The sequence below is a fragment of the Rattus norvegicus genome, chromosome 12 (genome assembly GCF_036323735.1).
Source record: "Rattus norvegicus strain BN/NHsdMcwi chromosome 12, GRCr8, whole genome shotgun sequence".
NCBI lineage: Eukaryota > Metazoa > Chordata > Mammalia > Rodentia > Muridae > Rattus > Rattus norvegicus.
Genome location: NC_086030.1, coordinates 49,857,538 through 49,882,644, shown reverse-complemented (window position 1 = coordinate 49,882,644; position 25,107 = coordinate 49,857,538). Strand labels below are relative to the sequence as shown.

Below are 25,107 nucleotides of genomic sequence, written 5' to 3'. Positions count from 1 at the left end.
TTTTTTTTTGGTCTATTAAATTAAAAAAATAAAAAAGCTTTACGATTATATTTACTTCCTTTGTGTGCTTGTTTATGTGTAGGGTGCATACCGTGCACCAGGAGGTTAGAGGATAGCTAGAGCCAACTTTCTCCTACCTTGTGGGTCCCAGGACCAGACTCAGGTCGTCGGACCTGGCGGCTCTAACCACTGAACCACCTAACTCTGCTAACTTTGGTCTCTCTTTTTGTAGCAGTTCCCCCGACAGGTCTTGTTCTTAGGGTGCCCGGGGCCACTGCAGAGAAGTCTTGCCTCTCCATCTGAAGTATCAGCACCTGCTACCTCACCCCGATCCCCAGAAACCGGAAACAATCCCCCAGAAACCGGAAACATAGCCCTTGGTGTCACCCAGCAGCTTCAGAGCAAAAACCCAGATCCAGCATTCTTTTACAACTGTTTTATTAAGAGCAATATATACAAAGTGGAAAATGATTTCATTTCGGTTTTTTTTTTCCTAGCTTAGAAAGTTTGCCTTTTTTTTTCTTTAAATTCTCTTTGATGATAAATGAAAGAGCAAGCATCCGAGAAGACGCCTGACTTTGTGGGTGCCGAGTGCCGCACAAGACCGGGCCTGGAGTGCCATCTCACCGGGCCTCATCAAAGACGCAGGAAGGTCACCACCAAAGGAAGAGGTCACTTTGCCTATGGTTCCTGAAGCTACCCATTGGTTCATTGGCGTCTCCATGGTGCCAAATCAGGCTCTAACCTTTCTCCTTCTCCAGGGCTGTGTGTGGATTTCCAGAGTTGTCCCCTGAGGTCTGTGAGTTCTCCAAAGAGCTGTCTTCAAAGGCTCGGGGTGTGATCGCTTGGAAAGATGGCCCTCCCCCCCGCGCCCCTCCCCCACGGCAGAGGTCAGAATGCTTACGCTGGCAAAATGAGTCTACCAAAAGGCAAGCTAAAGGGGGAAGATGAGCTCTGAGCAGAAGAGGGAGGAGCTGTGCGTGTTGACAGTGCTGCCTGCGCCAATCAGTGTGAAGGATGCGCACATTCCGAGACATGTGTCCCCACTGACGTCAGAACAGGGAGGTGCTTGTGGGAGGGTTCACGAGTGTATCCCGTTCGAAAAATATTTAATCCCGATGGGTTCAAATTTCCATCTTATAAAGACAGACAGGGATGGGCCGTCATGAAATGCCTTGGGACTGGCATCTGGTACTTCGTCACTGGTAACATTTTTTTTTAAATCAAACCTTTACATATTACAAATACACAGGTATTTAAAAAAACAAGTCAAAACAAAGACATCAGCATGTTCTTTCAGTCATTGTACATTGTGAGCTCTTGTGATCCACCTCTAGGCTAGAACAACATTTTAAAACACGGCCACACCGACTGTACCACTAAGTCAGAACTGAGACATTGGTCTCCTGTTTAAAAAAAAAAAAACAACATTTTACCCTCCCCCCACCCCCAATAGTCAAGAGATGACTTGGTCAGCTTTAGGGAGCAGGGTTAGAAGGGTGACACACAGTCAGCCTTTATAGAAGGCAAGTGCTTAGTTTCCACAGGAGCATACAGTGGACTAATATCAAACGGCACAGACAGAATTCCCAGGTGACCCAGGGCTGGGGTTGGAAGCATCTTGAATAAGTTCTGCCTCTGGGAGAAAGGGCACATGACTCATAATAGGTCTTTCCACAAGGGGCCCCTGCTCCCTAGAGCCTGTACAGTTTCTCCTCTGGTTCCTCTGTGGGTAGATTAGCTGGGTGACCAGAATGCCCCCTGCCACAACTCCAGCCACAGTGGTCAGACACATACCTGGAGGGAGATGGGTCCATCCTTGCTAGGATGAGGGCTGAGAAGAGGCACTTCCTATAGCCCTGCATCCAGAGAGAGCTTTTTCTTCTTTGAAACCCAGGCATTTAACACAACTACCCTAGACAGCACAGGAGAACACAGGGAGGATCCTCCAGGCTGAATGGCCATGTCTGGCTGCAGAGCACCCCCTGGTCAAGACATAGCCCTCAAGTGATCATCCCCCTATGCCTGTTGTCTCATCCAGAACATAACCCTGACACCTTTCTTTATGACTGTACTTAGAAAATAGTCTTTTGGAGAGTCACAATCTTTAACGAAGGCTAACAGAGAAGTGGCTGAAGGCCGGGAGGGTCTGCTGTTCGGAAACATTTTGTTTTCACTGTGGTTCAGGCTGGACTTTGTGCTGTCTTATCCTAACCCTGTCTAGGAGCCCAGGTGACAATCGGAGCAGACCCTTGGCTTTCAGGTCAGGGCATATCCCTCCCTCCCCCCTGCAGACCTGGGGACTCTGTAGTCCAAGCTGCTTGTGGATTTATGACCCTAGCCTCAGGATGACCATGCCATCTGTGGTGGGCTCCAGTACTCATCTGGTATCCATCCCTCTTTGAAGTCCCCTTCCCCAGGGCCCCTGTGCCTCTTCCCTGATGGTGCTTTGGGCCTAATCATCTTTTAAGAAAGGGTCTGCCTGCTCATCTTGGGCCCAGGGAATTCTGGGAGAATCTCTGCTACCTTTGGAAGGCCATGGGAAGAAGATGGGCTAAGACCTTTTAGAGGAGTTTTAAATCGGAGAACAGGACACAGAATTTGTTTTGGAGGGGGAAATACGGGCTTAAGTACTTAGGCTAAATTCCGCTCCAAGGCAACCCTACAAGACACACTCCGACAACCCCAGGGCTTCCATCTGTCCCGAGAACGCTGTGGTGTGTGGCTGAAGACCATGCAGGACAGTGCAGCCCAAGCCTGGTACGGCTGACCCAACTTGACCTGCTGTTCGTCACTCTGCTTGCCTTGGGAATGGAGGCTTTTGTGTGACCTTAGCTGCAGCCGCAATGTACCAAACTCACCGGTGTCAATGCCTTCAATTTTTAAATATAGTTAAGTACAGCGAAGAAACAGTGTAGCGGAAAGATGGCGGCCACGCTGGGCTGCAACCCAATGCCACAGGGTCTCTGATGAATGTCCGAGGAGGTCCTGACAGTTCACGTCCGTATGTATGTCTGTCTCTAAAGTTCCCCCCCTTTCCGGGGCAGCTCTTGTTAGATGGAAACTTCATACTCTCTCGTTTCCTGCAGGACAGAGCGACACAGATGGGTTAAGCCCTGAGTGGCACAGTGACATCCCAAGGCTTCCAGGGTGCCACACTTCCCTATGTCCCTAGCCTGGGGCCTGGGACCTTACACTGTAGTCTGCGTCTGCTCTGCTCAATCACTGTTACAGGTGTATGGATGAGCTGTGTCGTCTTCTTAGGTCTGAGCTCCCGCCAACACTGTGACCATAGGGATTGAAAACGTGGGGTGGGGGAGGGGGCAGAGCTGATATAGCTGGTCCTCTGGGAACCCCAACCCTCAGATGGGACTAGCATCTCCCTTTGCCTCAGGAAGTGATCTAGCTCTCAGGTGATCGGAACCTCCCCAGCCAATAGGAATCCATCCTTCAAATTCCATCCACCAAGGACCTTTGCCTCTATCTGAGAGGGGAATAAGGACCACACAGCTGTGGCCAGTCCCCTTCTCCACTGCTCCCTGAGCTGGAACCAGGAGCCAATGAAGTCACAGGCTCCTCCTTGGAAGTGCCATAGTCACTTCCCCCGAGGCTAACACAGCTACAGTCACACCAACACTTCCTGGCAGATGGGAAATACCATGGGCAGAATGTGCAGTGTTCTCTTGGTCCCCACCTTCCAAAGGTTAGGCCTGGGTAGGTAGGAGATGGGGGAAGCATCAAGACAGATGTGGAAAAAGCCAAGCTCAGATGACCAGAACCCCGCCCTCAGCTTTAGATTCAACTGGTAACTTCTACCATTCATAAGGGACCCGTCAGAGGTCACAGGCCCCTGGACAATCCAACTCTGGCCTGTTTGCAAGCTCATTCGCTTCCGTGTGTAAACTGCCTCTTTTACTGTTACTACCCACAAATCTCCATGTCCCAGGGACCATGGAGGTGCTGTGAGCCAGGGTGGTGTGAACCCTTCCCCGGCCAAGCTTCGGTCAACTGTGGCTTGTGAGCCCTGAAGCTGAGTGTCCACACACTCGAGGTCAGAGCAGGAAATGGTGGCAGGTCGGTGTGGACAAGGGGCAGGTTTGCCCCTTTCCTAACGGCAGTTGCGACACACTGGCTTGAGGACAGAGCTGTCACACAGCCCTAAGCCTGGAGGTTTCCCGTGTGCACCTTGGATCTTTTCACAAGCTCCGCCTGCCTGACATCTTCTAACCTTTATCCGTGTCTACATCTCAGATTCACGAACTCTTCCTGCCCACCTCAAGGGTCCCCGCCAGGCGGCCACGGAACCTGATAGCTCTTCGTGGTCCTCCTGGATGATGACTAATCAAGACTATGGGCAGGTCTGATGGAGGCTCAGGGAGGCAGGAGGGCTTGGAGGGCTCAGGATGTCAAGTCAAGCCTCTACAGTCTTGTCTGAGCCTCTGTCATCTCGCTGGACCTCCCCGTCCTCCTGAGTCACGGAGAAGAGTCTGAGGGTCACGCGCCCATCGAGTGGTACATCCCACACCACCGTGGATGCCCGTGTGCTCTGCCAGGTTTTTCTGCTCGCCAGAGCGAGTGGTTGTACCTGTAGCTTTACAACCCACTGCGGTTCCTGGCGACGCTGGAAGCTTCTGAGGGAGCTGAAAGGGCCCCGCTGCCTAGTGCAGACATAGCCACCCTCTGCGGCACTCTGGAGCCTGCAGCCGGGCTGTGGCACCCGGCGCATCCAATGCGGGATGGACGCACAAAGCTGGAAGAGGACAGGGAGCTCCCGGGCCCGAACACGTTCTCTGTGTTCCTACTGGCCATCCTGGCCGCACAAGGAGCGGGACTCAAAATGCAAGTCACCTGAGGCCAGCAACACACGCTTCATCTGTAGCTTAACTCCTGATGCACCCAGAGGCCCCAAGAAGTGAGTGAACCTGGCCACCCAGGTTCATAGAAGAGTGCTTTGTTTTCCTGACAGGGAGGCCAAAAGACGCTCTCTCTCTCTGTTTCTCTGTCTCTCTGTCTCTGTCTCTCTCTGTGTCTCTGTCTCTGTCTCTGTCTCTGTCTCTCTCTCTCTCTCTCTGTCAGATCACGTGCTTGTCTGTGAGTGAGGCACGGCTGTAGCATCAGCATCCACGGGAGCCTGCACAGCAGCAGGATTCATGCTGCTTTCAAGAAGTGGAGCTCAGCTAGGCACGGATGCTGCCCCTGGATGCTCCAAGCTGAGTTCTAATTAATCACCAATGAGCAGAACTGGCTTCTCCCAGCACTCTGCTCATTCAGGGATTAGGTCGAGCAAGGGGGAAACCCTCCAGGAGGAGCAGCAGGACCACTTACCCCAGTCTCATAGATGGGGTTGTCGAACTCAGTTTCCACAGTGATCTGGCTGTAGGGATGGGAGTACATGAGGGGCAGGCGGAGGCTGGAATATTGTCGGCACCTGCAAGACAGACAACAGAGCTGCACCTCTGCCCTGCTTCCCCGGAGGGATGGGAGGTTCTGTGAAGGGCATGGGGTACTAGACACAGCCCTGAGCGGGTGGGGTCCCATTGAGGCCAAGCGCTCTCCCCTTGAGACCCCATAGGGCTTCAGCAAGCCAGCCTCGACGCCTCTCTATCTCGATTTGACTTGGGAAGTACTTTATATCTTTCTAACCCTCGTCCTGTGTGGTTAACCCACCACATACTGTGCTGTGGAAGGCAGGGGTGAGGTCTACAAGGACGACTCACACAGCTTTCTCTACCTGCCAGTCTCCCATGTCACTCACTAGCACTTTAAAGTCCGCTCAAAAGCTATACTCAGTATGGTCTTTTCCACCCACCCCACCAGAGCATGCAACCTCTGCTCCGGGTTTCTTCTGTTGATCAACTACCGGTCCTTGCTTTCCTCCCGTGCTTTGGAGAACGGCTACTTTTCCTCACTGGAGTCTGCTTTGCTCACCGTGATGTGCCCAGAGCCCAGAGGCCGCTGGCACAGGGCAGTGGCTCTGAAATCATGTGGTAGATGTGTCTGTGACTGTTCTAGACATGGACACTTTGAGGGCAACTGCTGTGACCTTCAGCACCAGGGATCAACACTTGCATTTGTTTGGTGAAAAGAGGGATGATGGTGGTCCCGGGGAAGCCACAGGGGAACCGGGAGGCACCAAGACGCTCTCTGATCCTGACCGCAGCCTCTCATATCCCAAGAGGCCACCGTTTCCAAGCATCAGGCAGAGATGCCGGGGGGGGGGGGGGGGCCCAGAGGTGCGGCTCACAACTGCACGACCCCACCTACCTCGTGACATAGATGTAGGCTCCTCCCAGTAGCAAGGAGATGAGAAGGACCGGAATGAAGATGGCTAGGGCCATGTTCCCGCCTTCCAGTGAGGACTCTGCTGCTGCTTCTGCTACTAAGCACACAAACCACTGAGCTTCATGTCTCCCACGAGCCCCACACCCACGAGGAACCTGGCTGTCATGTGAGTGCCCCTCCCTAGCTGACATCCCACGGCCTTAGGCACCGGAGAGCCAGGGAGAGACAGAGAGGGTCGCTGGCCCTTGCTAAGGAGCCCAGAGTCACCCTAGGCTATGGGGTCCATTGGAAAGCAGGAATTTGGTTAAAATTCAATTCAGGGGGTGACTTGGATAAAGTTCCAGAACGACCTTGCCTTGTTCTCTGGACACTTCTGTGAGCAGCTGCACCAGGCTGGGGGTCCCTTCATGAGCTTGTCTGTGAGATGCACCTAGGGGTGACCTGGGGGCAGTTCTGACAGTTCTACTGCCCAGCTTCCTGCTGCTCCCAGCACATGTGACAGTTGCAGAGATCATAGCGGATAAATGGGCAGACATTTATCCCAGCACAGTTTGAGGGTGGATCCTCCTCTCCCATGTTGGTTCTAGAGGCTTGAGCCCCTCTGTGGCAGAGTCTCACAAAGCCCACCTATCCTTCCATCTGTAACCCCTCAGCCACTTCCTTCATGGGTGAAAATAACCACCCCTGACCTCCACAATGAACACGCACACCCAGGACCCTGGCTCCGTTCATACCCCCTGAGCATCGGGCCCCCGGTGGCCTTGCTACTATGGCTCACTGCACAGCAAAAGGAAGCCAGGGAGTCCCAGGCAGAGGGACAGATGTGAGGACACGCTGCTTCCTAAGATGAATGGCTGACCCACTACCCTCAAGACTTATCTTTGTCCCCTGCCCTACTTTGCTGGATTAACATGCATCTGTCATAGGACCATCGGCTGAGGACCTGTACTTCACGGGTGTATGCTGTACATTGCCAGACACTACACTAACGGGAAGAGCTGTTGAACTGGTTATGGCTTTTCCTAGGGAAGATGAGCAGGTCACCGTCCTGCACTGAACTGACTGGACATGGTGTGGAAGGCAGGCTGCTTCAGGTGTGGGGAGTGTTCATCTTTCCTGTTGTCCTGACTGGTTCAGGAATCCCCTAGGAGACACATCTCTGAGGTGTATTTATGAGACATCTGGAAAGGTCTACATGGGGAGGGAGACCCACCCTAGACACAGGCAGCTCCATACCAGGGAGCTGGGGTCCCTGACCAAAGACAAAGGAGACAGTGAATGGGCATCAGTGTCCATCTCTGCTTCCTGACTATGGGCGCGGTGAAGCAGCTGCCTCAGGCTCCTGCTGCTGTGCATCCCCTCCATGACAGGCTGTACCCTGGACCACAATCAGCCCTTCCTCTCTTAAGCTGCCTTCACCAGGAGTCTTGTCACAGCAAGGAGACAGGTGACTAAGACAAGAACTGAAGGGAGGAATCTCAGAAATGAGAGAACCCTGGCTAGCTATTGCCACCTGTTCACAAGAACAAGCCACACCCAGGAGGAGAGGTGGCTGTGCCAGGGAGCAGAGTCAGAGGGAGCAGGGTTGCTTCCAGCAGCTTTTGCTACTGCAGCTACGAGGATGCTCTGCCCAGGATGTGAGGTGAGTCTCTCATCTCTACAGCACCGGGGGGTGGGGGGAGGTTGGAAGCTGTTGGGCATGATGGAGCTTCTCTGACTGAAAGGCCACTGTAAAATCTCTTCAGGTTCTACTTAGGGACGTAAGTGAATTTTTATTATTGTTTTTGTTAGTTTTTTGCTTTTATATATTATTTATTCTTGCTTTTATTATTGTTCCTTCTTTATCCTCTGTCTCTTTGTCTCTCTGTCTCTGTCTCTGTGTGTGTGTGTGTGTGTGCGCCATATTGGTACAGTTCCCACAGAGGCCAGAAGAGGGCGTTGGGGCCCTGGAGCTGGAGTTACAGGTGGTTGTGTGCTGCCTAACATGGGTGTGGGGCACAAAACTTAGGTCCTCTGCAGAGCTGTGGACTCTCTTAACTGCCTATCCCTCTCTCCAGCCCTCGTACCTATGTCTGGAGGCCCTGGGAAGAAGCTATCAGGCACAGCTGCCTGATGTATTAGAACTTACGAGAGGGAGTAAGACTCACCTTCCAACGCATGTTCAAAACTGTCTTGGTTAACTGAAAGGGAAATAGGAAGCAGAGTCAATGCCTAGGGAGTTCACTGCTTGCAGAAGCAGAGGTTTTGGGCCCCAAGAGTGCGGTGTGAGCGTGGTGCCCATGGTGTCTAGCAGGACAGCTCCCCATGGTACCTCCCGTGACGTCAAGAGGAACAAGACGGGTGAGCAACCTCAGTGTCATGGATGGCGGTGGCATATGCCACACATTCTGTACCATGCCCAGAGCTCGTGCATCCCTGCCCACCCCTTGCCAATCCCCTCCTGCACGGGATGGTTCATTACCATGGCTTTACAGAGAGCAAATGGGTTCAGAGAGGTGCGGCGAGGCCTTGGAGGTCACACAGCTTCTAACCCACAGCCTTAGCCTCTATCACAGCTCATAACATTTTGTTTTGCTTTTTTTTTTTTTTTGACAGCCTCTTGTGCTGGCCTTGAACATTCATTGTCAGCCTCCCAGTTGCTGTTCTGGTGGGCGTATAGCACCACCTCTAACTATATAATATTTTCGTGGGGTCTTTTTATATTGTTTCCAATGATGTGTGACTCAGGATCCTGATACCGACTATATTCATCTCCCCTATTTATTGACTGGGAGCAGTAATCTTATAAGTTGTTTTCATAAACTCCTATTTCTTATAAAGCCCTGATGTTCAAGGTGCTGGGATGATAGCCCACGCTCCATTACCAGCGCCACCCTGCTGGCCGAACACTGAACTGCGCCCACCAGGACACTCCCCGGTGCAGTGTGCAAGTGAAGGCTTAAGCGGGAGATTACACCCACAGCGGGCAGGCTGTGCTGGCCACCGTGCATGCACGCTCTGCAAGTCCCAGGGCTCCTGATTAGATTTAGACTAATTGAAGCCCCCAATGGAGCCGTGACGCCCTCTGCTGAGAAGCTGGCTGGCTTCTCAACTGGAGAATTAGTGCGCAGATTTATAGGTTGATGTTTTTTCAGAGGGGGCCATGACTGGGCTGCAGTGGCTCTGTAAGAGCTGGTGTGTTCTCTCTGTCCCTCCGTGGGGTGGCCCTACGTTAGCAGGAGGCATGCATCCCCCAGAGGTGCCCAGTCGTGCCTTAACCTCCACAACCCTGAACCAAACAGACTTCTTCATAAAGTATCCATTCTCAGGTATTTTGTTATAGTAATAAACACAACGGGATCAAGAGTTGGCTTGGTAGTGCACACCTGCCATCCCAGAACTTGGGAAGTAGAAACAGGAGAACAGGAGTTCAAGGCCAGCCTTGGTTACAAAGGAAATTCAAGGCTAGACTGGGCTACATGCGACCCTGTCTCAAGAAACACATATGTGAAAGACAAAAAGAAAAGAAAAGAAAAAGAAAAAGAAAAGAAACCAGACTGGACAGGCAGCCACTGGATTTGGATTCCATGAAACTCGCCCTCAGAGCAAGCTCAGTTTCCCCTCTCCCTGGTTCCTTGGGTCACTTTACCTTTACAGATGGGCAGGGGCCCGCTCCAATGGGACGGCTGTCCCAGAATGCACCGGATGGTCACTTCGCCCATGAGCTCAAAGCCCTCGTAGCACATGAACGTGAGGGACTCTCCGGGTAGGTACAACCGCTTATACAGGATCTGGTATCCGTTTTCAGGCAGCCCTGGGTTGTCACACGCCAGGGACTCCTCGGCTGAAATGAAGGCAGACACGACTCTGAGGCAGTCCCAGTCTCTGGGTGACATAGCGCACCGCACCCGGCGGCATCCTCTCTCCAGAACCCCACCTCGCACCCTCCACCCGGCTCGCCCAAATGGTTCCCACTCTGTCTACCATCTCTGGATACAGACAACATGTAGGTACCACAGAAGGCAAAGGGTTAAGAAACAAAACAACAAAACCAAACCAAAACAAACCAAACCAAACCAAACCAAAACAAAACAGAACGCAGTTCTCCCATTTACTAGCTGTGAGATCTCCAAAGGAGAGTATTACACCTTTTCTGGTCTTCAGTTTTTCTCCTTAGCAAATGGGAATATGGCTGCAGGACCCCACAAGGGCCCAGGTGTAAGAGATGGAGAATGTCCTCGCCCTGTAGAGGGCGCTCAGTAAGGGATGGATGATGGTGGCGATCGATTATCAATTAAAAAGACAGTCCACTCCTTCAGAGCCAGTCTGGTGTGTTCCGATCTAGTCCCACCACTCATTTCACCTCCAGGAATCTCTCCCCGACGCCACCTGCCACGGACTGTCTACTGTTTCCTCCCTCCAACTTGTAGTGCCCACGCAGTAAGTAAAACACTGCGTTACCCGGGTCAACTGCCTGGAGAGCCAAAAGCCAAGTGGCTGCAACCAACAGGCTCACGCCTCCCCCTGGTGGCTGTTCTTGGGTACTGCGGACGCCAAGTCCAGGCAGAGGCAGACCCTAAAGGTGGAACTCTCTGGGTGAGCCATTTGCCAGGAAGCACCGCTCCGCACAAACCCTCAGACACAAGATTTTAAACTGTGGCAAAATCCTCACAAAGTTTACCCACTTATCCGTGAACAGCCTACTTCTAGGACCCAGTGCCCTTTGTTGAGGCGGACCACTATCGTTAAGGCCCATCTACCGTACTCCAGCTTCCGGTCTCCGTGTGAACTCATACTGGTGTGACTGTACCCTGGGTGAACAGATTCTCGATCCTCGAGGCTCCTGCCTTGAATCATAAGCACTTCTGTTTTTGTTTTTCTGTTTGTTTAAGCCAGGGTTTCTCTCTGTAGCCCTGACTGTCCTGGAACTCTGTAGACCAAACTGGACTGGAACGAAGAGACTCCCCCGTGCCTCTGCTCCCTTAGTGTTGGGATTAACAGCGTGTGCCATCACAGCCCGGCTAGGGTTTGCCTGCTTGCCTGCCTGCCTGCCTTCCTTCCTTCCTTCCTTCCTTCCTTCCTTCCTTCCTTCCTTCCTTCCTTCCTTCCCTCCCTCCTTCCTTCCTTCCTCCCTCCCTCCCTCTTCCTCCCTCCCTCTCTCGCTTTCTTCTTTTCTTCTTCTTCTTCCTCTTTTTTTTTTTTTAAAGATATTTATTTTATGTGAGTACATTGTTGCTGCTTCAGACTCGCCAGAAGAGGGCATCAGATTTCATTACTGATAGTTGTGATTGCTGGGAATTGAACTCAGGACCTTTGGAAGAGCAGTTGGTGCTTTTTAACCGCTGAGCCATCTCTCCAGTCCTAGGGCTTTTTTTTTTTTTTTTTTTTTAAGGCTGAATAGCATTCCATGGATGAGCAGACCATTTCCTGTGCCCCAATTTCACACGTGACTTACCTTCACTATTAGGTTAATGTAAACAGTATTGATATCACCGTGGGGGTGCAAATCCAACCAAGTCCCACTTCTGGTTCTTTGGGGTAGACCACCAGAAAAATAACCACTGGGTCCCAGGGCAGCCCGTTTTGATTTCTGAAGGTGTGTCAGGTACTCCATGCTATAGTCCTACTAACGACGTGCAGGTTCCAGCATCTCTCTATCTGAGCCCCACCTGTGGGCCCTCACGCTGGTTTGAGAAGAGCCTCAGTTTTTAGTGTCACCTTCTGGGCTTGCTGCCGGCCATTCAGGAAGATGAGAGCTTCATCAGTGACTTTAGGTGCTCCTAGGTGAGCAGGACTCAGGAGAGAAGGGCCTGAGGAAAGCCTGTGGCTTCCATCTGTTTTTCTGGTGTAACCCTGCTGGTTCAGGACTCAGGGGAAGTGGCCTGCCTAAGCTCACAGGAACTGGAGGTGTTTGGCAACTGCTCCCAACTGCCCTCCAGGGCTACTTTGTCTTTTCTCCCATGACTGTGCCTGCCTGCACTAAACACATGTGCCTTGGCAAGTGAGGGGTCCTCTCTGCCTGCCCTTTCCCCTCTCTCCCTGACCTGTCTCCTCTCTTCTCCTCTCTTCCTCCCTCCCTGCCCTCTCTCCTCCCTCCCTTACCTGTCTTCTCCCTCTCTGCCTTGTCTCCTCTCTCCCTTCCTCCTCTCTCTGTCTCTGCATTACCACTTTCCTTTTGTCTCAGGCAAGTTCTGGGACCATCCCCTGAGTATGGCCGGACCCCTGAGACTTGCTGAACGTCTTCTCCCTTTCCCTGCCCTCCCTGTCCAGGCTCCACCACAAGGACCCCAGACTTGTGGCCTACGGCAAGGACCTCAAATGGTGTTGGCTTTTATTTTGTAAAATGCATCTAAGGACTTGCTGGCCCAGGTCTGTCCCTAGGGATTCCAATGCCCTCGAAGCTTCTTTAGTGTCCCCAGCACCGTGAAAGAGGTGATGGTGTGCGTTCTCTCTCTGATGCTCCTCCTTCCGGGAACTCAATCATTTCAGGATCCCAGAGCCCAGTGCAGGGTTTGGTTCACAGGAAACAGTGATTCAGCCACCTAACATACCCCACTAACATGCTACATGATGTGCCAGCACACTAGAATGAGGAGGGTCGTGCTTTGAATGTGAAACGCCACTAGCAGGCTCGTGTGACTCAACACTTGTTGCCTGACTGGGAAAGTGGTGTAACCTTTAAGAGGTGAAGTGTCGGGGCTGGGGATTTAGCTCAGTGGTAGAGCGCTTACCTAGGAAGCGCAAGGCCCTGGGTTCGGTCCCCAGCTCCGAAAAAAAGAACCAAAAAAAAAAAAAAAAAAAAAGAGGTGAAGTGTCCCTGGAAAACTTGGGGGGGGGGGTGGGCCTTGAGGTTTTATGCCTCGCCTCATTTCCTGTTTACCGTCTGCTTTCTGAGTGCAGATACAATGTGTCCAGCAGCCCGAACTCAGCCTCCCCTCCACCTCCCCCTCGCCATGCCGCTAAGCTGGAATCAACCCTTTTCCCCTGGAAATTGCTTCTAGATGGCGCTCTGTCCCAACTGTTCACAGAAGTAAAGAAAATAAATCTAAACTTGGCTCCCTCCCTGGGACTGAGGCTGGAGGCTCACAGCAGAAGACAGATGAGCCCCCCCCAGTAGCTCTGTAGTGTCAGGAGTCAGGACCTGTCATGCCGGATCTCTGCTTCTTTGGAGGCGGCACTACTGGCTAGGCTGGTAGTCAAATGGCAGTGATCTGCTGGGGCAGAGCAGCCCGAATGCTTCTTAGCCACAATCTCCGTCAGCCCTATTACCTCACAGCCAATGTTTGCTCAGTCAGCCGTGTAAGTGGTCTCAGTTTCCCAGAGAGAAAATGAATGAATGGATAAAGGTCTATCAGTGACAGCCATCAGGGCCAGGAAGAATTGGGGCTTTCATCTGGAACAGGTCAGCTGGTGGACACTGGCTCCCACCCTTGACACTGGAGCTATTGTCTTTAAACCTGACAAAAACTTTTAGAAGGTTGGCTGGCAGAAAGGGACCTTCTAGGCCACCATACAGTTGGTAGTATAGGCAAGTTCCGACAGACACTCATTCCGTTTCCCAGAGCTATGTGGGACCTGCAGAGAAACTGGGGTGGGTCACTCAGTGTTCTGCCCTTGAGATCCTGTACACTCCTTGTTCTCATGAGTCCATAGACACACAAGTGAGGAGCTTGATACAAATGGTGGGTGCAGGAGACAGATGCAGCCTTGTGCGCTGGAGAACCTCCTTCTGTGAAGGGAGGGCTGACTAGAACCCGACTGTGCCAGGCCAGCAGGAATGTAGACTGTGAGCCTCTTTCTGTTCAGTCCTTCCAGGGCTCAGCCATGCTGAGCATTAAGGAGGATCTGGTCCCCACCTTCCTAGAATAGAGCCCCCTAAAATCCCCCATAGTACCCTGCAAAGCCCCCTGCAATCCCTGTAGTGCCCTGTAGTACCCAGAAGTGACCAGCAGATGGCGATGGCACCCCAGGGAATCTCTCTATAATCCTCTGATGATGTAAACTTGTCTGATCTTGAATTATTGAATGATGCTACAATCCTGGTGCTGCCCCGACGACCCCTCCCCATGCTGGGATCATAGGTGTGGCTACCGTGCCTGGCTGCAGGATGCTATTCTGAAATGGACAGTTCATTTTGACGTGTTGCTTGCTTTTTGGTTGCTGTGATACAATTCTTAACCCAAGCTATTAAGGAAGGGAAGGGTCTATTCTAGCTCACAGTTCATTATCCACCGGGATGACAAAGGCACAGACGCAGGAGCATGAGGCAGTGTCACACTGTACCCACAGTCAGGAGGCATTGAGATGCAGTCCCCTTTGTATCGTCTTTTCTCTGGAAACTCCACACGGACGTGTCCAGAGGTGTGTCCCCTCCAGCCGCCGTGGAGAAGAGGTGACATCACGGTATGGCTAATTTGTCACTTTGTTCACAGCTGACGTATTTGAATGTTCATTTTGGATAGATGATACCCAAGCCTTTGAGGTCCCAGCAGTCATCACCAAAATGCCTGCATCTTCTCCAGCAGCAGCCTGCAGCCAGCTTTGTCACTTTGCTACTATGCAACTCGGGCTGGCCTTGAACTTGCAATCCTCCTGCCTCAGCACTGCTGGGATTACAGGTATACACCACCAGAGCTGGCTCAGAAAATCATGTCTTTATAGGATCTTCCAATGACCCTGGGAGACAGATACAACCGTCTCCCTCCCTCCTTTTTTTTTTTTTTTAAGTTCTTTTTTTCAGAGCTGGGGACTGAACCCAGGGCCTTGCGCTTCCTAGGCAAGCTCTCTACCACTGAGCTAAATCCCCAACCCCTCTCCCTCCCTTCTTATCTGTGGCAAAGAACTATTGGGGCACCTGCCACAGTTGCTTGGCCATTAGCCAGTGGAGACAGGCTTTCTGAGAAGTTGCCACCCATTGACAACAACTTGCTGCATTGCCATTTCACAGACTGAGTAAACTGAGGCCCAGGTAACTCATCTGTCCAGTGTCTCACAAGGAGAAAATGGTCAAGCTTTAATCCCAGCCTGGTGATACTCCGGCTCTCCCCTCCTCCAGTGAGGCTGCCCCATTCCTCCTCTCCCCACTTCCTCAGGCTCTCCCTGAGCCTCCTAGTGTCCTGACACCTGCTGTGACTTGTGAGCTCATTAGTGTGGGTGTCAGGGAAGCTGGCTCCACTCAGTCCTGCACCTGTCCAGGAACTTGGGACCCAGTGGAGGGAGGCTCCAGGTTTGAGGATCTTGGGGCTTTCATAGCCTGCTGCAGGGGCTGTCTTTGGAGATAGTTGGCTTGGCCCATCCTCTCGCCTGGGGTTTCTGCTGCATTGGTTGCAAGAATGGGGCTTCTGAATAGGTGGGTATCTCTGGGAGAGCCCAGAGCTTATACTTTGGGCTCTGGAGTCTGCTCCTATGTCTGATGTTGAGTGTTCCTCACAGGTCTCTGTGTTGAGGGTTGCTCCTAAGGGTGACACTGGGAGATGGGGTCTAGTGGAGGCCCTGGAGTCATCTGGCTGTTCCCTTAAAGGGACCCTGGACCCAGCTCTCTGCTTGGCCACAAACTCTGACCAAGATGCACATCAGATCAACCCCCCTGTACTAAAGATGACAGACTGGGGCAGTAGGGCTCAACGATCCCTTTTTCTGTCTACATTAGTCTGCCTCAAGTATCTAGTTATGGATATGCAGGCTACTGTTCCCCGTGAACCCAGCTCTGTAATTTGCACACAGGTGCCAAACAGGATCTTGGTCACAAGCCAAGGAGAGAGGACGTGTTCACCTTTGACTACTTTCTCTCCTCTATCAGAAATGACACACCTCAGATTGTTTCCTTTCCTTTCTTCACAGGAGCAGAGGCACCGAGGCAGCAGTGTGTTGCCCAAGTCGAGCAGGACTTGGCTTTGCCTGTCTGCTGGTGGGGCTACTTGCTGCTGGAATTGTTGGGGGCCAGACCTGGGTAACAGGTCACAGAGGGCATTCCCCCTGGAGGGGGAGCCAAGGCCACCCAGGTGTTCGCTGCCAGGGCTCTGTTCTCCCTCTTCTTATCTAAGTATCAGTTCCTAGGTCCCCCAGACTCCCGAGGCTCAGGTGTGTTTTGTTCGTCTGTCTCAGTGTGTCTCAGTGTCGTCAGTGTATCCAGAGTCAGGTCCCTTGGAGCTGGAGTTACAGGCAGTTGTGAGACGCCCAAAATGGGTGCTGTGAACACAACTGTTTTAAATAAACCTTGGTGATGTGTGAAGCCCTTTTCTTGCCTTGCACCACATTGGTCAGTAGTTGCTGAGGGCAGGACTGCTGAACAGGACTCCTGGGGCTCATCAGAAGCTTGGCCTTGCAACTGAACTCTCTGTTAGCCGGCTGGTAACTAGTGTTAACTAGCTGGTGGCCAAGGCCTTTCTGAACCTTGGCATTCCTCTCCTCTATCTCTCAGATAAGGTTTCCCTGTAAAGCCCAGCTTGGCTGTGAACTCTCAGTCCTTCTGCCTCAGTTTCCCCGAAAGGGATGACAGACATGTCCCATACCTCGCTTTAAAATCTTCCCTTTGTTCTCTCTCTCTCTCTCTCTCTCTCTCTCTCTCTCTCTCTCTCTCTCTCCCTCCCTCCCTCCCTCCCTCCCTCTTTTTTTTCCATGTATATGCTTGTCCTGCAAGCATGTGTGTGTTGGCATCATGTGGGCATACATGTGTGACTGAATTCACACTTTGGTGTGTGTGTGTGTGTGTTTGTGTGTGTGTGTGTGTGTGTGTGTGGTGTGTGTGTGTTTGTGTGTGTGTAGGCCAGAGGTTGACGCTGACAATGGGCATCTTTCTCTACTACCTTCTGCTTTACTGAGGTGGTAGCTCTCTCTGAACAGAGTTCCAGACAGACGCTTAGCCTGCAATCCTCCTGTCTCTGAATCCTGATCATGTTTATCCTGGGATGCTGGGGATTCAAACTCCAGCCCTCAAGTTCGTGTGGCCAGCAACTCATCCACTGAGCAGTCTCTCCAGCCCCGGCACCCTCTTCTTAACAAGAAGACAACAGCCAAGTCCTTGAGAGAGAAGTGAGGGAGGCTTGGCAGCAGGCTGCCCTGTTTCCCTGAAAGCCTTTGTTCACATAAGCTCCCCGTCAGTGCCAGCCATTTGGTGGCGTGTGCACTGTGATGCCTCCCCACCCCAGGCCTTTCTCTTCTGCAGCAGGAAGCAAGCCTGAGACAATGACCCCGGATTGAACACGGACTCACAGACACAGTGGGGCAGGCGAGACGTCCAGATGGGAGTTCCTGTCTCGCGGCTGTAGCAGGTGAGAAGAGAGCTCCCTTCAAGCACAAACCCAGGGCTACAGGTGTACTGGATGGTGGTGCCCACTAGCAGCACAGGGTCTGAGATGAGGCGGGTGGAGTGCTCTACCTCCCCGGGGTCAGTACAGTACATAACTGCCAAGAGAAGAACACATGGACACACAGTGATGCACAGGTCACCAAGGTTTACAGGAGGATCTTCTCCTGTGAAAGCTTCCCAAGTCAGCCCTTGGCCCTTTGAGGACACAGCACGCAGATACAAAGAAGTGGTTGGAGAACAGGACAGGCGGGAAGAGACCCAGAATGCTATTCCTGAATGTGTCCCAGGATTTTCCACTAGGTCTTGAACCTACTGCTATAGTATACATCATCACTGAGGAGGGTGAGCATGGGTGGGGGCACAGTGAGGAGGGTGAGCATGGGTGTGGGGCACAGTGAGGAGGGTGAGCATGGGTGGGGGCACAGTGAGGAGGGTGAGCATGGGTGGGGAGCTCTGTGAGAAGGGTGAGCCTGGGTGGGGAGCTCTGTGAGGAGGGTAAGCATGGGCAGAAAGCACTGTGAGGAGGGTGAGCATGGGTGGGGAGCTCTGTAAGGAGGGTGAGCATGGGTGGGGAGCTCTGTGAGGAGGGTGAGCATGGGTGGGGAGCTCTGTGAGGAGGGTGAGCATGGGTGGGGAACACTGTAAGGAGGGTGAGCCTGGGTGGGGAGCTCTGTGAGGAGGGTGAGCATGGGTGGGGGCACTGTGAGGAGGGTGAGCATGGTGGGAGCATGGAAGAGGGGGAGCACAGGTGGGGAGCATGGTGGAAAGGGGACAGCTCAGTTTGAGCTTCCATTCCATGAAATTCTGAACAATGTCCAGAGTGGAGGGAACCGAGTGAGGGTTGCCCCTCTTCTCTCTGTGATGCCTGACACTAGAAAACAAGCATCAATTACAGTTTAATTAAAAAATCAATACAGATAAAAGGGAAACAGTAAACTAATTAAAAAGGAAGGAAGTGAACACCTGAGTGATGTGAACAGTGTCCACCATCCTAGTCAGAGCCGCCATGGACAGTTGATGCTCATGAATCCCTTCACACGGATCCCTTCACACACATCCCTTCACACGCATCCTTTCTCATACATCCCTTCACATGCATCCCTTCACACACATCCCTTCACACGCATCCCTTCACACACATCCCTTCACACGCATCCCTTCACACGCATCCCTTCACACGCATCCCTTCACACGTATCCCTTCACATGCATCCCTTCACACGCATCCTTTCTCATACATCCCTTCACATGCATCCCTTCACACGCATCCCTTCACACGCATCCCTTCACATACATCCCTTCACACAGATCCCTTCACACGCATCCCTTCACACGCATCCCTTCACACGCATCCCTTCTCGCTCATCCCTTTACATGCATCCCTTCACACAGATCCCTTCACACACATCCCTTCACACGCATCCTTTCACACGGATCCCTTCTTGCTCATCCCTTCACATGCAGTATCTATTTGCAGTTATTTCTACCTGAAGCTGTCTGTCTGTCTAGCCACCCATCCGTCGGTCCTATCTATCTGTCTATTCATGTAGCCACCTATGTACCTATCTGTCTGTATCTGTCCATCTGTCTGTCTACCCATCCATCTAGATATAGTTTTATGTAGATATAGAGAGACATATTATATGCCACATACAGTTGTGTTACTTACCTCATGTGTATGTATATGTATAATGTATATGTATATATCATACACATTGTATATTAAACATATGGTCTACAACTCCATTTTATCTGCATATATATCCATGTCCAGGGTTATTCCACACACATGCACATATGCACGCACACACACACACACACACAGATATAGGTGTACATCTATACATGGATACAGAGAAATACTCACACAGGAAATGTCACAGACCTGGCCCATCTGTACCTATCAACCCATCTGCCTATCTGTCCATCCATCTATCCATTCATCCATCTGTCCATCCATCCATTCACCCACCTACCTGCCTGCCTGTGTCTGTCTGAGTGTGCCAGGTGCTGCAGGCTCCACACCTGTTCTCGTGTGTGTGTGTGTGTGTGTGTGTGTGCACATGTGACTGACTGCAGCTCTTCAGTAGAGTTCCCTGTGTTGCCCGGTTGCTGTCTTTTTTCTTACATGGCCCAGTTCCTGCCCTATCCCTTCCCATCCCCCTCATCCTCTGCCGACATATGTCATTATTGAGCTGTTCTGATTCTGATCATGAGAAACAGGAATATCAGACTATCACCCTGACATCCCCTGCAACAGGGTTGGGGTTGGGACTTCGATGCTGGGAGGAGAGGCCAGCGGCTTGCAGGCTCAGCTCCTTCCCTTGTTGTAGGACACCAGGGAGAAGCCAGCAGCACTCCCTTTCTTATCCCCCTTTCAGGACGAAGAGCATAGCCACTACTCATGGCTGGCCCTGTACTCCTGGGGCAGCATCCTAAAGTCAGCAGGAAGGAAGCTAGTTGCCTAGGAGGGAGGTAAAGTTGGAGCAGGATGGGTTTGGCTTTGAAGAGTCAACATGGCTTCCACACAGGCTGGACACACTATCATTTACTACAGCCCCCACTGCCCCTGTCACCCTCCACCCCATGCACTTTATTTATTCACGTTTCCACTAGGTTGTAGGCACCAGAAACCAGGGTTCCAATATTCAAGAGAGGAAGCCAGCTCCTACCTTAAACATGTGGTTGACACCATGTGGCATGTGCCCTTGGGGGTGGCTTTTTCTACTCAACAACTTAGGGAGAAGAAAGCTGACTTACTCTTTTCACAAAACGGGGGGTCGCTGCTCCAGCTGAGGTCCCACTGGCAGGTGAGGGTGTCACTCCCCACGATGTCGTAGCCAGGGTCGCACTGGTATGTGATCCGGGCTCCCCTGACCAGCTCCGTGTGGGAAGTGGTTTTCCAGCCGTTCTGAATTTCAGGCAAGTCTGAGCAGGAGTCGTTCCGTGACACCTCTTTAAAACAAAGACATCTTCCTTAGGTTTGGGAGGAGAGGTTTCAGACTCAGAGTCATGTGCTTTACAGCTACCCCCCCCCCCAAGCCTGAGGAGGATTAGTTCACAGCAGGACAACAGCTTACCGCCAGTGCAAGCCAGCGGAGAACCTTGTCCACAACCCAGGACACTCAAAGGCGTCGCTGAGCTATCCACTGGTGGGATCCTCTCTTCCTCCTACAAAACCCTGTCACTGAGGTGACAGTCCAAACCTTACTCTTAACTGTCCTCGTGTCAGAGTGTACAGTGAGCAGACCCGACCCAGTGTTGTGTCCTTCTAAGGACAGCGGCGTTCTTGACCGCCCAAGGAAAGCTGCCCTGAGCAGGAAGTAGAAGCTCCCCCCAGGATGTTATTGCAGTTTTATTTGGAGAAAGGACCTCTCCAGGCTGTCTGCCGAAAGAGGACAAGGGAAATTGCTTCTAGAGTGGCCTGGAGGGGAGGACAGGGGGCCCTATTTTTAAGTCTGGGACGCAGCTGCCTGTGCTGGAAGGTGGACTGAGAGGGAGAGATGGGACGGACGCCGTGGGCTTTCTCTGGCATTTAGACAGAAAGCTTTGGCCATCCGACCTTCAGTGGGTGCTGCTGTACCATACCCCTGTGCAGAACTCTGTCCCCTCTGTGGCAGGAGTGACTTTACTTTCTCCACATCATTCTCTCCCTGGGTAGCATGACTGAGTCACCTACACACACCATTCAGTTTCCAGAGGTCGCTACCAGGGAAATGGAAATTCTGTTTTCCCCCAGGGGTGTGGAGATGCCCAAACTGTCTGTCTCCTTAAGCTCTTGTTAACCCTGCTGCAAGCAAGGAGACGTTCTGGTAGTCAAACAACTCTCTCTGCTTCGTCTTGATCTGTCTCTGTCTCTCCCCTCCCCCTTCTTCCCTCGCCTCTTCATTTTCTTCCACTTTCAGGAAGTCTTCTGTCAGCCTGAATTCACTGCCTATCTGAAGATGTCCTTAAATTTCTAACCTTCCTCTTCCCAAATGCTGGGAGTCATTTATGAAGTTTTGGGATAGAACCCAGAGCTTCATGAGTCTCCCCCACCCCCTTTTAAAAAAGATAGGATCTCACCATAAAGCCTTGTTTGACCAGGGTGGTCTTGAACTCACAGAGATCCACACACATCCATTTCCTGAGTGCTAGGATTAAGAGCATATCCCACCCTGCCTGGCTCTTAGGGATTCATGCAAGCCAGAGCCCAGGCTAGCCCTTCCTCTCTTTTAAAGAAGAGGTACAGCTCCAGTCATCTTTGAGACACACATTTGGCTTCACCGTCTTCAACTGCAGAATGAGGTCAAGGATCATGACACTGTCCATTCCACATGGCACAGCCAAATGGCGGTTAACGCAGGCCTGATAAGATGTATGAACCTCTGTGTATTTGATTATGGGTCTGTGAAGGCCTTGGCAGGCACTAGGAATCTGAATTAATGACTTCATGTTCATGGCCATATAGCACCAGGATCTAACCAATCTCTGGGCAAAATAAATGCCCAGAAGTATCAAACATGCTGTGCTGTAATGGTTTGAATAGGTTTGTCTTCCGTGGACTTCTGTATTTGAATGCTTGGCTACAGGGAGTGGCACTCTTAGGAACTGTGGCCTACTTGGAGGAGGCATGTTCTTGTTGGAGGAAGTGTGTCACTATTGGAGGCGGGGCTTTGAGGTCTCCTATGCTCAAGCTACGCCTATGGTGGCACACAGTCTCCTGCTGCAGCCAGGAGTTCTACATCCTGGTAGGGATCAAGATGTAGAACTCTCAGCTCCTCCTGCACCAGGCCTGCCTGGATGCTGCCATGCTTCCTGCCATGATGATAATGGACTGAACCTCTGAAACTGTAAGCCAGCCCCAATTAAATGTTGTCCTTACAAGAGTTGCCTTGGTCATGGTGTCTGCTCCCAGTAGTAAAACCCTAAGACAAGCACCATGGGCCTACTTTGTGCTCATAGCAGGTATCAGTAATCAATCATTTGATTGCCTTTGGATCAAGTGGAACCCTTCAGTCCTCAGTACAGCACTGCAGGGGACATTATCCCTTAGGTTAGAGTTCATTTACTACTCCCTAACTAGAGGAGTGAACACGTAACACGCATGACCAGCCCTGAACCTTCACAGCACACACGGCTTCACACTCAGTGTACAAGAACACTTCTTTAGGACACTGGCCAGATGCCGGGGTCACCTTGATCAGCCCTGGATGGAGTCAGATCTTTGCCATCTAGCTGATGCCATTCTGTAAGATTGGCTCGGGCACTGGGCCATAGAGGAACCATGGGATGACCTCATCTTACAGCCGAGAGGAAGAGGGAGGCTCTGGAGACGGATGGGAGCAAAGCCACCAGAACCCTTCCCTCCAAAGGGCACTCATCAGAAGGGCATCCATCTGTGCCCCGCCCATGAGAAAATCTCAGGAGTTGCAGCAGCAACATCCCATCTGCAGCATAAGAAGGGGGAGGAAGCCAGGTCCAAGAAGCAGGATGGAGAGTGTGCATGCCTGCCTTAGCCTTTTGGAAAGTCAGAGAAGTGAGTGGGGGAGGCAGATGAGGGTGAAGGCTGCTTGCCAGCTGAGAAGACAAAAGTAACTGCCTTATGGGAGCCCGTGCCAGTCTCCTGGGGTCACTACTGGCCAGAGGTGTACCTTGTCAACTTAGAGAAGGGCAGACAGGAAAGTCGGTGTTAGAAAGAGGCCAGAAATCTCCCAGGCGAAGCATGGGAAACCTTCATTCATCCCAAGGAGCTCTGTGGTATAGAAATCAGGGGCTTGGCTGGATGAGCCCTCTGTTTCCCTGCTGCATCCTGAATTTAAGATGCCTTGCCACTTTCCGGGAGGAGCTAGCACAGACCACAACCACCAGTTTAACCTTGTTATCAGGATGTGCAGGGTGTCCCACCATCCCGGCCATGAGCGGTCAGGCATTAACCATCCCTCTCACCTTGAGGAGATCTACATATAACAAGAATATCACAGAACAGGGGACATGGAGAGCCGGGAACCAGGCTACCTGGGTGTGAGCTTCGGCTCCACCCTGATTCACCAATCCCGGCCACGCTCTGCGACCCAGGGCAGCTTCTGCCAGGCTGGGAGAGGGTTGGCTCTGCTGGATGCCCAAGTCTCTTTGGTGCTAGGTAAGAAATGTGTCATGGTGTCCTACCTTCCTGACTGATGTGGGTGATGGTGGACTGGGCCAAGGGAGTGTTCGTGGAAGGGTATAGAGAGATGTGTGTGGATCTGAGACATGTCTCGAAAGGCAGGAGTACGGATGGAGGGAGGCAAGGAAAGAAGACAGGAAAAGCAGGGAAGCTGTCATCCCACTTGCTAGGAAAGGGTGTGGCTGTTGCTATTGGTATTGTTGGTGATGCTGATAGAGGTGGTGGTGATGATGATGGCGATGATGGTGGTGTGGGTATAGGTCCTGTGGCTGTGGTATACATGTCCTGCTAGTTAGAGCTAAAGGGCTGGTGACTATGGTTGTGTAAATGGTGGTGGCTACTGCAGTTGTGGTGTTGTGGGTTATGGTGGTGGTGGTGGTGGTGGTGATGATGATGATGGCGGTGGTGGTGGTGGTGATGATGGTGATGACAGTGATGATGGCGGTGGTGGTGATGGTGGTTATGGTGATGGAGAGTGAGATGTGAACTGGCCTTAACCTTGACCATGTGCTGTTTTTCTTGCTTTGCTTTATGGAGGGTTCATCGGTCACTCTGAGGAACCAAGGAAGATGCACCCTGCTTGTGCGTACAGGCCTTGAAGCAGGTGAAGGAGGACAGGCAGGTGGTGCTGCCATGTTTAAGAACTCAGCAGAAAGGGTATCTTAGGAAGAGCTGGCTTTAGGTCAGGAGACAGAGAGCAGATGAGGGTTGAGAAGGTGCCAGCAGAGGGAGGTGGGTATGTGCAGTGACATCAGGGCAGAGGGCAAAATACAACATGCCTTAGTACTGGGAGGTCACATTTTCTAAGTGCTCTCATCAGTTCCTCAGTGTCATGGTTTGGATATGTTTGGCCCAGAGAGTGGCACTATTTGGAGGTGTGGCCTTGTTGGAGGAGTAGGTGTGGCCTTGTTGGAGGAGTAGGTGTGGCTTTGTTGGAGTGGGTGTGGCTCTGTTGCAGTGGGTGTGGTCTTACTGAAGTGGGTGTGGCTTGTTGGAGGAGGTGTGGCCTTGTTGGAGGAGGTGTGTCACTGTGGGTGTGGGCTTTAAGTCCCTCACCCTATCTGTCTGGAAGCCAGTATTCCACTAGCATCCTTCAGACGAAGATGTAGAACTCTCAACTCCTCCTGCATCATGCCTGCCTGGATGCTGCCATGCTCCCCGCCTTGATGATAATGGACTGAATCTCTGAACCTGTAAGCCAGCTCCAATTAAATGTTGTCCTTATCAGAGTTGCCTTGGTCATGGTGTCTGTTCACTGCAGTACAACCCTAACTAAGACCACTCAGTATTTCCACTTTACACACACGAGAAGATGCTCAGAGTGGCTCACTGACTCTCACAAGATCACACAGACTTCCACAATGGTGCTAGGACATAAACCCTGGTCCTCATGA

The 25,107-nt window shown here is 51.9% G+C and overlaps 1 protein-coding gene across 2 annotated transcripts in view; it reads right to left on the bottom strand.

The window, feature by feature from the left end:
- Positions 1-422: 422 nt before the first annotated feature.
- Positions 423-25,107, bottom strand: part of Sez6l (seizure related 6 homolog like) — a 156,893-nt gene continuing 132,208 nt past the window's right edge. Inside the window, exons 11-17 of one of the 2 annotated variants that reach the window (NM_001415749.1) lie at positions 20,329-20,523; positions 17,473-17,664; positions 9,911-10,105; positions 8,430-8,462; positions 6,265-6,379; positions 5,326-5,428; positions 423-3,083 (exon numbers count right to left, since the gene is read on the bottom strand). In NM_001415749.1, the coding sequence (NP_001402678.1) occupies positions 3,054-3,083; positions 5,326-5,428; positions 6,265-6,379; positions 8,430-8,462; positions 9,911-10,105; positions 17,473-17,664; positions 20,329-20,523 (863 nt within the window). In that variant the 3' untranslated portion in view covers positions 423-3,053. The remainder of the gene's footprint in view (positions 3,084-5,325; positions 5,429-6,264; positions 6,380-8,429; positions 8,463-9,910; positions 10,106-17,472; positions 17,665-20,328; positions 20,524-25,107) is intronic. The other variant, NM_001415748.1, reaches the window with a different exon arrangement.